General features: G+C 46.6%; 2 protein-coding genes across 5 annotated transcripts; one reads left to right on the forward strand and one right to left on the reverse strand.

Annotated features, from left to right (window-relative positions):
- Positions 1-190: 190 nt before the first annotated feature.
- coa8 (cytochrome c oxidase assembly factor 8) lies at positions 191-4,333 on the reverse strand. The gene is made up of 5 exons (XM_023825568.2): positions 4,044-4,333; positions 2,474-2,671; positions 1,377-1,440; positions 1,191-1,281; positions 191-705 (listed from the first exon to the last, which is right to left on the reverse strand). The coding sequence occupies exons 1-5, from the start codon at positions 4,185-4,187 to the stop codon at positions 597-599; spliced, it is 606 nt and encodes a 201-aa protein (XP_023681336.1). The 5' UTR covers positions 4,188-4,333; the 3' UTR covers positions 191-596.
- Positions 3,576-12,863, forward strand: bag5 (BCL2 associated athanogene 5). Of its 4 annotated transcripts, none has more exons than XM_023825567.2 (3): positions 3,576-3,637; positions 8,561-9,394; positions 10,440-12,863. In XM_023825567.2, the coding sequence occupies exons 2-3, from the start codon at positions 8,595-8,597 to the stop codon at positions 10,978-10,980; spliced, it is 1,341 nt and encodes a 446-aa protein (XP_023681335.1). In that variant the 5' UTR covers positions 3,576-3,637; positions 8,561-8,594; the 3' UTR covers positions 10,981-12,863. The 4 variants fall into 4 exon arrangements, with proteins under 4 accessions (XP_023681335.1, XP_023681334.1, XP_023681333.1 ...); XM_023825566.2 differs by lacking the exon at positions 3,576-3,637 and adding an exon at positions 4,725-4,833; XM_023825565.2 differs by lacking the exon at positions 3,576-3,637 and adding an exon at positions 4,873-5,217.
- The last annotated feature ends 858 nt before the right edge of the window (positions 12,864-13,721 follow it).

Genomic DNA, 13,721 nt, shown 5'->3' on the forward strand with positions numbered 1-13,721 from the left:
AAAGCACAGTGGGTGGGATTATTATGTACTGTTAATCTGTCCGGTTTAACCCAATGAAACCCAACCAAGAGCATAAAAGGGTCAAATCAGCAGTGGTTGAGTGCACAGGTTAATCCAACCCTTTGTGAAACTCCATGCCTCATTCATCCCATCCCTTGTTAGTATCTGAATTAATACGCACGTTTGAACATTCAATTCAACAAAGATTTTACTAAAGCTTCCATCATAATTAATAATCACAAGGGCAAATTTCACCAGGGCAAAAACCGTATTCCGGAACATTCCAGATCTTCAAAATGTCATGTGAATGCAACCCTTGAGTCTACAATTATATAATAATCGTTCAATAATGAGAATGCAATAAAAAATATTTGTATGCTTGTTTGTTGTGAACAACCCCCAGACATACTGTGAGGTCCTGAAAGGACAGAAACAGGTCACCAACAAGGACTGTAATGGCCACCCTATCACTAGTTCTGTCATGAGAGTTATGTGACTTCTGGCTGCAGGCAAACACAAAAAAAGCCTTGATACATGTCACGTCGTATAATAGGCATCAGGTATGTATACTGTACAAACGGCTTTTTATTCAGGAATCAAGCCCGATGTACTCTGCTCCATCTTCCCGCCATCTTCTTCCAAGCATTGACCAGAAACACCCTCCCCATGAGGAAAGTGATGGTGAAATTTCGTCTGTACCACTCCCTGCAGGTACAGGAAAGGAAGTACGCTGTCAGCCGGTTATAAGTTACAAACCACTCACAGATGTGGGAAGAAAATTATACATATTCTTTGAAAACCTTGGCAGCCAAGACAAAGTTCAGAGCAGCGCCCAGGAGTTTGCCACTAGTTGGAAGCCATTTCACCATGGTATCCAACTACATACAGGCTGGGATCCAGCTGAATTACTGTGGATGGAACTGAACTGACGAATGTATGGGATTGGCGCTCTACTGAATGGTCTACAGAAATACAATCCTTCTGTTCATTCCAGCTTCTAAGATTTAAACTCCACTTTTAACCAGTTTTTCTTCTCCAATTTTAACTCCCCCAACTGCATTCACTTAGCTTATTTACCCAGAGACAGTATTCTGCATCTTTATCATTGTCATGATCATGATATAAAAACGTATAAAATATGTGGCTTTTTTGGTGTCTATATGTACATTTGCTCTTGAATCAAAACTAACTTGTTGTAGTTGGCGTGCTTCACGCGGTTCTCGTCCAGGAAATGCTTGTAAAACACTGCCATTTCTTCGCTGCTCAGTGTCCTCTTCCTGCCTAAGGAAAACAGGTCCCATGATCTTTAAATAAATGACTGGATTATAATCGCCAAAAGGAGACAAAGCTACAAAAAGCAAACCTGTTCTCCTCACCATTCTCATCTCTTGTACTCAAGCCATTTGCATCCAGGTGTGACTGGATAAAGTCTTCTTTTTCCTGATTAAAATAAGCATAGATATTCAGCTGCATAAAATGAATGACAAAGAAGCGAAGCCCAACACATCAGCAGGCATGAGAACAGTCTGTGTGATTTCTACAGTGCAATGCTGCCCCCCATTGGTTCATACCTGAATAACACAAAACAGTCTAAAACAAATACCTTTGCGTTATCTAGATTTCCTCCACCTCTCTTAGGCCTTGTCCACAAGCACATGAGTATTTTAAAAATGGTGTTTTTCCTCCTCTGTTATTAAAAAAAAACCCATGCACACAAACACTGTTTTAAAAAAAATCTCCATCCACATGAAAACACTAAAACGCACTGTTAAGAGCAAACTCGCCTAATGTAAGCAGCAAACAGCGCACACTCTGACGTCAAACAAAGCAAATAATGGCGCACACACTGACATTACATGACAAAAACTCGGTTTTCCCTGTCTATACAAGGATACTGAAAACAGAGCTTCTGAAAATCTTCACCATTTGCGTGCAGGCGAAAAACAAAAGCGCATAGAAAAAGCAACGTTTTACAAAAATACCCGTGTGTATGTGGACAAGGCCTTAGACTTAGACAAAATACCGTTTGGTTTCCTGAAGTACATATGTATCTAATGAAATATATTAACTGCAAAACAGTTCCTTTCTGAAGTATTTGTACTAAATCTTGGATGTTTATCCTCCCTGAACTTGCCATGAGCTTAACCAGCTGTCTGAGTGTCTCCACATTGCTCATCGCCCCCATCTGGCCTGCACACTGAAAGGCTCCTGTTAATCTTATATTCTGAACGTACCAGTGTGGTACAGCAAAGACATAAAATACATTAAGCTGCTTTACATAGGTGTTTGCAGGCTGTAGATTTTGGTGTCAGGAGGTACAGTACCAGTCTATTCTTTACAGTACACAAATAACACATTGTACAGTACACATTGTTTTTAAGCAAATGTAATGGCAAACGTTGCGGTTATTGAGAAACACACAATTGATTCAATCCAGTTGCTGAAAACGTATGATGGCCCCTTTGCTACTAACCTTGCTGAATGAGATGTTCTGGTTAGCCCAGAAGTGATGGTTCCAATCTTCAGTCTCTTGCCTCAGATGTCTCAACCTTCTCTCCAGTGGAGTCTCATTCTCACGGATGTGGTAAATGATTGGGCGGAGATTTGACAGCCTGTCTGGGGGACCAATCCAGTCATGCTTGGATCCAGCTGCCGGAATGAAACTGGATCTCTGAAGACACAGGAATCACAGGCACTCTAAGGACATGAGACCACCTGCACTGCATCTAGGCAGAAAATGATCATGTTTATATTTATGATCTACAAGGTGTCCATAAAGTCTCTTTACAAATTCAAAAATGTATTACAGAGGCAAATGAAAAGACAGATATGTGGAAATTATTACAAAATGAGACGTACATATTTAAGTTGTTTTTGCTTAATTTAATACACCTCTATATGGGCACCATTATTTGCACGAAGCACATCAAGACGGTACTCGATTTCTTGCCATGTTCGCTGTAGCATACCCTCATCAATGGTGACAATGGCATCAGTGATCCTCTGCTTTAGATTAGTGATGTCACCATGTTTGCTGTAGCATACCCTCACCAATGGTGACAATGGCATCAGTGATCCTCTGCTTTCGATTAGTGATGTCCCGTATCTTTGTTTGCAATGTGATTAATAACTTTGATAACCACTGAGTACATAGAACAAAGATATCTCATCAATTGCCTTTGTAATACATTTTTGAAATTGTAAAGAGACTTTATGGACACCCTGTATAATCCAACATGTGCAAGTCAGACGTAATTCTTGAGATAAAATACAAGATGTATCATCCATGTTGCAGTTCTAAGTCCCCGCAACATCAGTAGTACATTTAATATCTATAAATTAAGGGTTACATTGCAAGTCATTAATAAGTGGCCAAATGGTTATCAGAAACTAATACAAACTATTAGGGAGCATTCCCAATGGTAGACTACTACACTATAAATAGACTTCATATGGCAGGGTTGCCCAATTCCGCATCTGGAGGACCAGAATCCGACTCAGTTTGCAGATTTCCCTGTTGAAACACATCTTAATCCACTAATTACTAGGTTTAGTAGGTGTGTCTGGGCAGTGAAGTCTGCAGAACCGGAATTGGGGAACCAAGTCATACGGTCTGACAAAGCTCAGAAGCAGTAAGGTATGTGTAATAGTTGTATTTCTGCAGTTTTATCAAAGTATTCATAATAGGCACAAGACACGGGCATAGACGAAACTCTAGTGGTCGTTTAAGTTATCTGCTCTGCTGGAGATTTTGTAATGAACCGAAATAGATTGTGTTCAAATATTCCGGCTGCTTGGTACAATATGATCCTCAGCTCTTTCTCAAAATACAACCACCGGGCTGTCCTGGCTGGGAAACCAGCCAGTCCTCAGACGAGGTAATGGCACGTTGTGGACACGAAACATTGACAAAATAACATACAGCTGTACACAGCATAACTTTTTCATTATTAGTTCCAGATATCTTCACAACCGGGAGAACTGAATTCCGCGGAAATCACACTAAGATTGTAGGTTTTTGTATGCGTTCGGGCGACACAAACCTCGCTTGGCCGATTATTCTGCTCCTGGTTCGCAGGTTGGCTGTCACTGTACCCGCGACTGATCGAGACGTTCATTAATGACAGGAGCCACCGACTCTGGCCGTTTGACCGCCATAACACACACCCTGTCTTTCCCACGATCATCTTGCTTCGGAATGCGTTCAGAACCGCCTCATCTCACCCTTCCCTTTAACGCCATGTGATTTTGACACCTTTGGTACTCCCAACAGAGGTCAGAAACCACTCGCCATGACAGTACCAGCCATCTTCTTCTACGTTGAAATTCCTGAAATGTCACTATATAACAGTGAAATGGATACCGCCACCTGCCGTATCGGAGTGCCGAGCGAAAATGTCAACATTAAGATTTAGGCAACACTAATCTCAAAATTAACCGGATAATTCTAACTCTGCATGAATATTTTTGTGTCAAATACTCAGTTTATCAAATTGGTTAAATTAAGCCCGATATACAATACTTTTAGTTTTTTCTTTTCGTGCTGTTCCCGTTTTGTTTCGACCCGACATTCGGACGTAGCAACTTCAGCGGTCAAAAATGACCGTTTCTCGTTTCCACCCAATAAGAGCTTGATTTTCTGGATTGCACCGTCATGGCAGATCTCCCAGTCTGTCCCACAATAGATGCAAGTAAATCCCTCCCAGTTACTCGTATTAGCCAGTAGCGTCTGTACCAACAAACATGGAGTTCCCAGGCTGGGCAACCAAAATATATAACGGCGTTGAGTCCATTTGCGTGCACTTCAGTCATGGAGCTTCGGATCATAATATTGTAAGTTATGTACGAAATGTCCCTTTAATATAGATGTACCTATTTTTTTTTTTTATTAAAAATCCTATTTTTACAGGTAGTATAATGTGTATTGAGAACAATCACAGTGTAACCAAGTCAAAATTAAACACTTTAAAACATCTATATTGAACCCATATTTAAAATAAATATATGTAGGCCTATACTTTAAGTGTGCCAGTTGAACGTTATCTGAGTTGACAGGACCGCTGACTGAGGTCTGGTATTTTCCGACGTCGTCGTCCCGGGTTCTCTTGTGTTATCTTGCTCGGCCAGCCGAACGGTTTCACAGGGAGTCCCACCCTGCTGTTTCTGTTCTCGTCTCATCTCCTCTGCTGCTCCAATGGCTGTTCGCTGGTTATGCAGGTAAGATGCTACTTACAAAGTAGCCAAACTGACATGGGAACAACTGAAACGTTTCACTTGATAATCTCTATTAACCATCCCCTAGGTTGTGGGGGAGCTGCGCCGCTCGCTTGTCTCTTTTAGACATCTTTCCACTGGCTAAAAGATGCCCGGAGGTACTTCACAGCCATCTGTGTGACAGTGTGTCCGTGCAGTTTGGGAGGGGCGTGTTCCTATAGCGGTGTTAAATTACAGTCCGCGTTTCCACGTCCTACTTATGCTTGTCGTTTCCTAGAAACTTAAAGCGTCACAGGGCACCTCCTCGACCCGACCCTAAGATTTCCGCTGTAAACATATTGTTAAACCGACAGACAAGAAAATCGTGGCGTCGGTTTGTTCTCATTAGTTTTTCTTTGTTGAAATCAACCAATTCCCGTTTTACAGCATTATATAAAATATGTATTACTTAAATATGACGAATCGGAGTGAAATAGTTCTGTCGGGTTGCTTTTGGATGCTGCTTTTCGCGGAGCAGCGGCACTCGGTCGCCCCCTTCCGGCCCGAGCGCGGTGCTACCCCTGACTGCTGGCGCGTGGGAGGGGCGCACAATGCGGGGAGCTTCGGCGCGAGGCGTCTGCCGCGAGCAGCCAGCAAAGCCAGGGTGGCATCGCCGAGCGACCATCTGAAGGCGATCCCGCGTCCTCGACACGCCTTGACACGCCGATGTCTGTCGCTGATGGAAACTGACATCTTGAACCATGTGTGCGAATGTCTTTGGCGTTTTAAAAAGGTGAGACATTGCCTATGCGCGAAGGTAGTGATGCATAGCGTTTGCCAGTGGACCGAGTGAATCTCCTGCCATAGATTAAATATGGTTTCACGAAAGCCATGTAAATGTGGTGGCGGTTTCGGCAGCGTCGAGAGGGCTTCCACTAGAATACTGATGCATGTTCATACATCGCCTTAGTTTCATATGTGTCGTATAACAGATCGGGGGTGTAAGTACTTCAGGTTTGATATGGATTGCTGTGTGTAGAACAGACTGCGGATGAGATACAAACTTTATGGTTACCCCACCATATCGAATACGGCATATTACAGGTGCGGTTATTTTTGTTACTATATTTGTAATCATGCATGCTTAGCATTGTCGTCGGTGTCATAGTTTATTCGGCCCTGAATGGAAACAGCAGCTTGTCCCAGAAACTAATTATGTCTTTTTTTTAAATTTAATTATCCTATCTCGGTGGCATGTATGGACGCTAGAAAATTATCCATGAGTGGTGTATTCTGAGTCCTCCAGAGATCTTCTGGTATTGCAGCAAGGCCTCTGCGTGCTAGCAGGATGAGAGAGACACTGACAGAATTAAGAATCAGGGGCTGAATGGCACCGAAAGCCCAAAAAACGCTGGAGACCTCTGGTGTGGGCAGCTGCTTTGTGCCTCTGGTGACAGAGCACACCCGTCCGTCACCAAGCATCCATGTTGCCTTCAGTTTCACCTCCTTGTTGAGATCCATTGTGCACGGAAACATTGTGTGAGTCACCGTGGTCTCCACCTTAGGAGGTCAGTGTTCCAGCATGCAAGAAAATCGCTTTCTACCACTTTCGCGTGTTGTTTTCCAAAGCACTTTTTCAGACAACATTCAGGTGTCGAGGTACAGAATTTACGTTCTGTTAATATCAGCAGGTATGTGGCATTTTTGACATCGTAGTCTTTGTGGTGTATTGAGAAAGGAATGTTGTCACAATGTCATTACAGTTAGAGGGAATGTCAAGGTTAAGTGAGTTGAGAACTCCGTCTCAAGCAGTACAATGATTTCGCTATTGTTCCAGAAATGTCTGGATGGCGGTGTGTTCGTGTTCTCCAAAAGTACATTTTAATAAGGTGCTGTCAGCTGCAAGGCTATGCTGAAGCGGGCTTTTGTGTAACTGGTTATATAAATCCAAACGAGAGGTTTTTGTAGGCTGTCTGAGTGCAGGGGACTCCCCCCACCCAGGAATACCTGTCCGCTGCACATGATGGGGGCTCTGTGTGGTTCAGTGGGTTATGACACTGTTCCAGGAGCCAGAAGGTCACCGGTTCAAATCCCATAGTCATGTCATCATTGGCCATTTAAGCAAGGCCCTTAATCCCAGTTGCTCCAGGAACTGCCCGATCCTGCTTTCAGTTGTACGTCACTTTGGATAAAAGCGTTTGCTAAGTAAATTAATTGTAATCGATAGGTTGAAGGTCCTTGGCTGGGTTTCTGGATCTGACGTTGTGCTCTTTTTGTCCATTTTACCAGAGATTACGTCCCAGCCTGTGATTTAGTGAAACCTTGCTAGTTCTTTGATGTGTCAGATGAGAAATTTCAGAAAATCCCTGCACGCCACTGCCGGTGGGTGATACTGCCCCTTTAAGGCTAACGGGCAGAGGACGCCAGTGATGACATCACAGACAGAGGACTAAGGACATAGGTATTACATACTGGTGTGCCTCTCAATATGAGCTAGATTTGAGATGATTTTTATGCACCGATTTGTTCATTCAGAGAAGCATTCGTAAGTATTGCTTCGCTCACACCATTTTAAATTCCGTTCCTTTCTACAGTCACAATCAAATCCAAGCCTGATGCTGTAATTACCTTTCAGTCTGGGCTCACTCTAGTTATAATGAATATAACAGAAATTCTCTGGTTTTTTAATATGATGAAACTAATTATTCTGTGGTGGCTGTCTTTAGACAGAATGAAGCTCATCAGTGCTTAAAGTCTAACACTGACTAAATTGAACCATCAGTGCCAGTGACAGACATTTCCTGCAGTAAATACCATTGCAGTTACTCCATAACAACCGCGGGTCCACCTGCTGTGCTCGTCAGCGAGGCAGACGGTCACGCTGGGATACGTGTGTCGGGTAATCGTGAACTCCAGGAGCTAAAGGAGCAGCGTCTTCATCCCTTGGCGCTGGAGCCAGACAGCTGGTATTCCCCACCTGAAGGTGGCCGCTGACTTGAACGTCACAGGTCTGGTAGTTTACGTTGAGCCCGGGTGCCGCTGTTAACCCAGCGTCCATTACAGAACTACCTGGGCTGGAGTGGGTGCTGTTGTCAGATTGCTCTATATTTTCAAGATTTCAAAGGTGTATTGTCATATGTACAGTGTACAGGGTCAAAGTACAATGAATTTCTTACTTGAATGCCTTCTTGGAGACTATAACAGACAACGTAGGGTGCAGCATCACGACAACACAAACTGTACAGTGGATACAAACTATGAAACACTAACACACAGGATATCTGAGCTATTAGTGGATCATGGCATTAAGCCAGTAGTAATGCCAGTAATCCTCCCCCCCCCCCTCCCAAAACCTACTTTTTCACAGCCTTTTTGGGAAGCCTTTTGATGGAGGGAAGAGGATGGACACCAGCAGCCAGCATCCATCCATGACACGGCTACAGGAGATGCAGGGTGAGCTGGCAACGCTGGGCCCGCAGGTGGGCACCTTCAGCGGGCTGCAGAGCGACCGCGAGTACCGGCGCCTGGAGCGTGAGCTGAACCGGCTGCAGGTGGAGGTGGACCAGGTGGAGACGGAGGGCCGGCCGCAGCTGCAGCAGGCGCGCAAGCTGGTGGCTCAGGAGGTGGAAGGCCTGCTGCGGCACCTGGAGGAGAACGCCACGCACCCGTCCCGGCTGGCCATCGAGGAGCTGAGCTGCGAGGCGCGGCGGCTGGTGGAGGAGGGCGTGGTGGCGCCCCAGCGGGCGGGAGCCGGCGAGATCAGTGACGAGCTGGTGGATGCCCTGCAGGAGCTGGTGCTGCGGCTGACGCAGGTGAAGACGGGCGGACGCGTGTCGCTGCGCAAGGCCCGTTACCGCGCGCTGACGCGGCTCTGCGCCGTGCAGGAGGTCGTGGAGGGACGCACGCGCCAGCTGACCCTGCCGCTGTCCGACGACACGCACACCGCCGTCCAGAGCATTAACCAGGCGATGGTGCGGGTGAGCGCGGTCCGCAGCCAACTGGTGGCACTGCTCATGGGCCTGAGCAGTCGGGACAGCTGCACGCAGCTGTCACGCGTGCTCACCGAGCTGCTGGTGGAGCTGGACGCCCTGGACGTGTCGGGGAACGCCGCCGTGCGGAACTACCGTAAACAGGTGGTGGAGGAGATCAACGCTCTGCTGAAACACCTGGACCTGGAGGGCGAGGGGGACGACACGCGCAGGTACGAGGCCCCGCCCCCCCCCGGCACTGCCCCCGCTGCATCACCAGGACGGCTCATTATAGAGCATCGCGCAAAAGGTTCCAGTTCAAGGTTCAAAGGAATATTGTTATATGTACAGTCCTGGTATAAAGTACAATGAAATACTTACTTGAATGCCTTCTTGTAGACCAAATCAGGCAACGATCAACTTCTAGTGCAACAATACAACAGTCAAAATATAGTTATGATAAACTACACAGTAGATACAAACAAGAAACCAAAAAGAAACACTAACACAGGATATATAAGGTATTAGTGGATCATGGCAATAAGCCAGCAGTAAAGTCTCAAAGTGTCACAGTGAAATATTGCAATAAGGTCCATGTAAAATTCACAACACACTCTGTAGAGAATATCAGATGCAGTAGATAACATCAGTACTCATACCAACTTACAGTAACGATACAAAGTCTCAGACAGTCGGATAAAATTATGTTTAAACGATGATCATGTCTGTATAAAATTACAATTGTCTGTTGGTGTGTGTCAGCTTAGCCATTTTAAAACCTCGCATAAAGTCACCCCAGTTTTTCCAGTTACCATCCAATACACTCGACCACTAGTACCCACTATGTTTAGCTACTCAGTAGCTGATTGAGTTATTTAATTAGTTAAGAAATTTATAACGCTGATGGTGAAATGTAACAAATCCATGGAATGGAGAGGAAGCACGGTGATGTTCATCTCGCCGTCCAACAAGATATCAGTAACTTTTTGGAGAACAGAAGGGATTTTTTATTGTTACTGTTAATTTAAATATGTTAAATTGTTTCCTTTTTGAGTAAATGTACACTTACAACCCAGATAAATAGGCTTAAATACTGTCTTTGACTGCCTAAGACTTTAGCGCAGTGCTGTATAATCTGCCTTTATGGGACTGATGCAGCTTCGGACATTTTCTTATTCATGACGATGTTTCTTCTGTATATTTGGTGGCTGATGGTGACCCCCACCTCCTTATTAACAATTTGTCAATGTGAAAATGCATGTGTGCCATTGCCGGCAGGTACGACCTGGCCCAGAATGACTCCATCCGGGAGATCGAGGCGATACGAGGCCGCGTCTCCCAGCTGAGGGAGGGGGTCCTGCGGCAGAACGAGGTCGGGGAGCTGGCCTTCCGGCCCAAGGCCGAGCTGCAGGGCCTGCTGACGCACCTCGACCAGGTGGACACCGCCCGCAACCCGTGCATCCGCGAGGCGCGCCGCCGTGCCGTGCTGGAGGTGCAGGCCGTCATCACCTTCCTGGACCTGCGGGAGGCGCTGGCTAGGCGCTGCCCCGGCCTCCAGGAGCACCCCTCCCACGGCGCCGTGTGGCAGGTTCTGACCAGCCTGTCGGAGCTGCAGGCCCAGGTTCTGGGCTTCGACGGCAAGCGGGTCGATAAGAGTTACATGCTACTGGAGGAGCTGCTGACGAAACAGCTGCTGGCTCTGGACGCCGTGGATCCGCAGGGCGACGAGATGACCAAGGTCGCCCGCAAGCAGGCGGTCAAGTTTGCCCAGAACATCCTCAGCTACCTTGACATGAAGACGGACGAGTGGGAATACTGACGTGGGTTAGCCGGCATCGGCACGGACAACGTGGCTGTAAATATGAGTCTGTGTGGAGTGTGTGCGAGTCCTGACCCGGAAGCCAGAGCGCGCCGCAGCAACGCGTGCGATTCCTGACTGGTTCCTTGCAGGCCGACAATTTTGTCAGTCAAATTTGGCAGATTTAAAAAAACAAAAAAACAAAAAAAAAAAAACTGTGTTACATTGCGTGCATCACCCACCTACACCATTCAGTCACTAGGAGGCGATGAGTGACCAGTTAAACCCCAGTGAGCACTTGTGGCACAAGCTCTGTGCTCACTGGTTTTGCACTCGTGTGCATCTGTGAGCATTAAATCCAGCTTCTGGACTGTGCTGTCAGCGAGCCCACTAATAGCCTCTGGGCACAGTGCAGAACCACAGCTGTCCAGCTTATCAGAGGAACACAGCATCAGACAGGAGTAGAGTCCCCTCCCCCTCCCCCCACCACCACAAATGGCTATATTAGGGTTTTTCTCATTCTTGGCATTTGTGTTTATGAAGTGTGACAGTGTGACAGCGAAGCCCTGGGTCTCATTTGTGATGTGGCCCTGGCGACCGGCGATGACAGGGTGAGCGAGGCCCCCACGCTGCGGCACAGCGGGGGGGCACTTTCATGCACACTTTAAACGCCTGAATCTCTGTGCCTTTCTTCACCTTTATCCTTCCAGTCCCCCCCCACACCATGTTCGCTGAATTTCACCCAGGCTTTATCTGGGTCACAGTACCGCCCCCACTGAGGGTTCATGACGTGTGGTTATGGTCTGCAGCAGAAGTGAGCACACCCTACGGGCTTTGCACTTGTAGGCGGGCCCCCGGCAGCCCCTCTGACCCTCCCCCCCCCTATTGACCTTTGGGGCCTTTGCTTCCTGGAGTCCAGCAGGTGGCGCTAACAGGGTACACACAAGGGCTTCCCCAAGCGCGGAGGAGACCTGGGATTTTACGTTATTTTAAGATGATCAGTGACATTAGTTAGTGTCATTCTCCAGCTTATTGGTTTTCGTTACTGCTTGTGTGTGGATGGGAAACACCTCAGGCAGCCTGGAAACAGGGAAAGTTAGTGTCCAGTGTTGATAAGTTATGCACTGTAGGCTGACTGGCCAACCATGATCTTGAATGGGGGGGGAAAACAAAACTCCAGTACACAACATGGCCCCCGGAGGCCTCAATCTGATACCGTCCATTGAGAAGACCCCCGTAGCAAAACACCGGCATGGCACCATATGAGATGCCGTTTCCCGCCAGAAAGTGACTGAGGACGTCCAGGGCAGGCTGGGATCCAGGGCAGGCTGGGAAGGGCCGCCAAAGCTGGGGGAGCTTCTCTGTGGTGCCAAGAGGCTGCCCTTTCCTCCCGGACAAGAATGCGAGAGCTCTCTGTGCAAACGACGCCTCTGAAGTATGTTCCTGTTCTGTTCTGTCTCCTTTAACTAAACCATATCACACTTTTATTTATTTTATTTGGTAATAATTGATTTGAAATTGCACTTTTAATGAAAGTATTCATGGACTAATTCACTCACTGACGAGAAACACTCAACGTCCGCCCCCCCCCCCCCCCCCCATAGCCGTATTCACACGGAGGCACTTTCTTGCATTTCCAGAGCACACTTTCTGTTCTGCTGCTACTTCACACAGGAAATATTTCTGTTGCTGTAAATATTCCAGAGTAATGTTATAATTTAATGAGCTGAAGCTGGCAAGTGTCGTTTACCAAACTGATTGTGATGAGACTTTTGTGATTGTGAATCATACAGGAAATAATTGTGCGAATAGCACACTGAGTTTGTTATTGTGCTTTGACACGAGGCTTGTTTCATGTTTCTTTGTTTTTCCCCTTCAGCCAAATAAACAAACCCGTATCTTCATTTTTTTTGGGTTAGTGGTTTTTTTTTTTGGTTATGAACTGTTAAGGACAAAATGAGGTCTGAATATCCATAAATAGACCAACATTTAAATACACCACAAGGGGGCAGTATTCACCCGCAATGCCACAGATACAGGCATTCTTATTGGAAGTCGGGTCACATGAACATTCAGATGACATATTTTACCACTTCAATACCTTTGAATATAGAGCCAGGCCAGAGCAGTTGATCACATACCTCCAGTTAATCCCTGCATCTGAAATCTGCTGGCAATGCCTGTACAGGCTTCAGGTATCTGAAGTCAGCAAGTGAGGCTTCAAAGGGCATCTAGAATAAAACACTGTAATAGACAAAACACCAAATCTCTAATCTGCTCGTCCATGTTTTGGCAGCCAACATCAGCCGTAACCGCTGACCTGTCAGTCACCTGGCTGCTGGGACGACAACAAACAAACAATAAACTTGCTTTGTTATTTGCACAAGTACAGGTGCATTGGAAAGCTTCTCCGACACCATCTTGCTCTCCATCGCTTGGGGGGGGGGGGGGGGGGTCACAGCACAGGGTTAGCCAACATGCAGCTACCCTGGAGTTTAAGGGCCTTGCTCAAGGGCCAACGGACAGGTGACTTCTGCCGAAGGCTGGGCTCAAACCAGCGCTCCTCTGATCACAGGCACGGAGACTCGGCCTGCTGAGCCACTCAGAGGGTTGATGTGCTGCTCTGACTCACACCAGCAATCCTCCAATGTTATCTGAACTCTGCACAGCTGTAAACAGATAAGCCTCCATTAAGAGGTTTATGTCCTCTCACCGCAGCCCGCACACTGCAAGATGGGAGGACAGATCCAGTCTGGCAAGCC

This window comes from Paramormyrops kingsleyae, chromosome 14, assembly GCF_048594095.1.
Source record: "Paramormyrops kingsleyae isolate MSU_618 chromosome 14, PKINGS_0.4, whole genome shotgun sequence".
In the NCBI taxonomy this organism is placed as follows: domain Eukaryota; kingdom Metazoa; phylum Chordata; class Actinopteri; order Osteoglossiformes; family Mormyridae; genus Paramormyrops; species Paramormyrops kingsleyae.

Bases quoted from the DNA above. Each gene is read 5' to 3' on its own strand.
- coa8 (XM_023825568.2), bottom strand. From the start codon at position 4,187: ATGATCGTGGGAAAGACAGGGTGTGTGTTATGGCGGTCAAACGGCCAG. The intron at 2,672-4,043 runs GTTTGTGTCGCC...CTGTGTCTTCAG, and splicing joins AGAATAATCGGCCAAGCGAG to AGATCCAGTTTCATTCCGGC. The intron at 706-1,190 runs GTTAGTTTTGAT...CTGTACCTGCAG, and splicing joins AAGCACGCCAACTACAACAA to GGAGTGGTACAGACGAAATT.
- bag5 (XM_023825564.2), top strand. From the start codon at position 5,955: ATGTGTGCGAATGTCTTTGGCGTTTTAAAAAG. The intron at 5,987-8,560 runs GTGAGACATTGC...ACTTTTTCACAG, and splicing joins GTCTTTGGCGTTTTAAAAAG to CCTTTTTGGGAAGCCTTTTG. The intron at 9,395-10,439 runs GTACGAGGCCCC...CATTGCCGGCAG, and splicing joins GAGGGGGACGACACGCGCAG to GTACGACCTGGCCCAGAATG.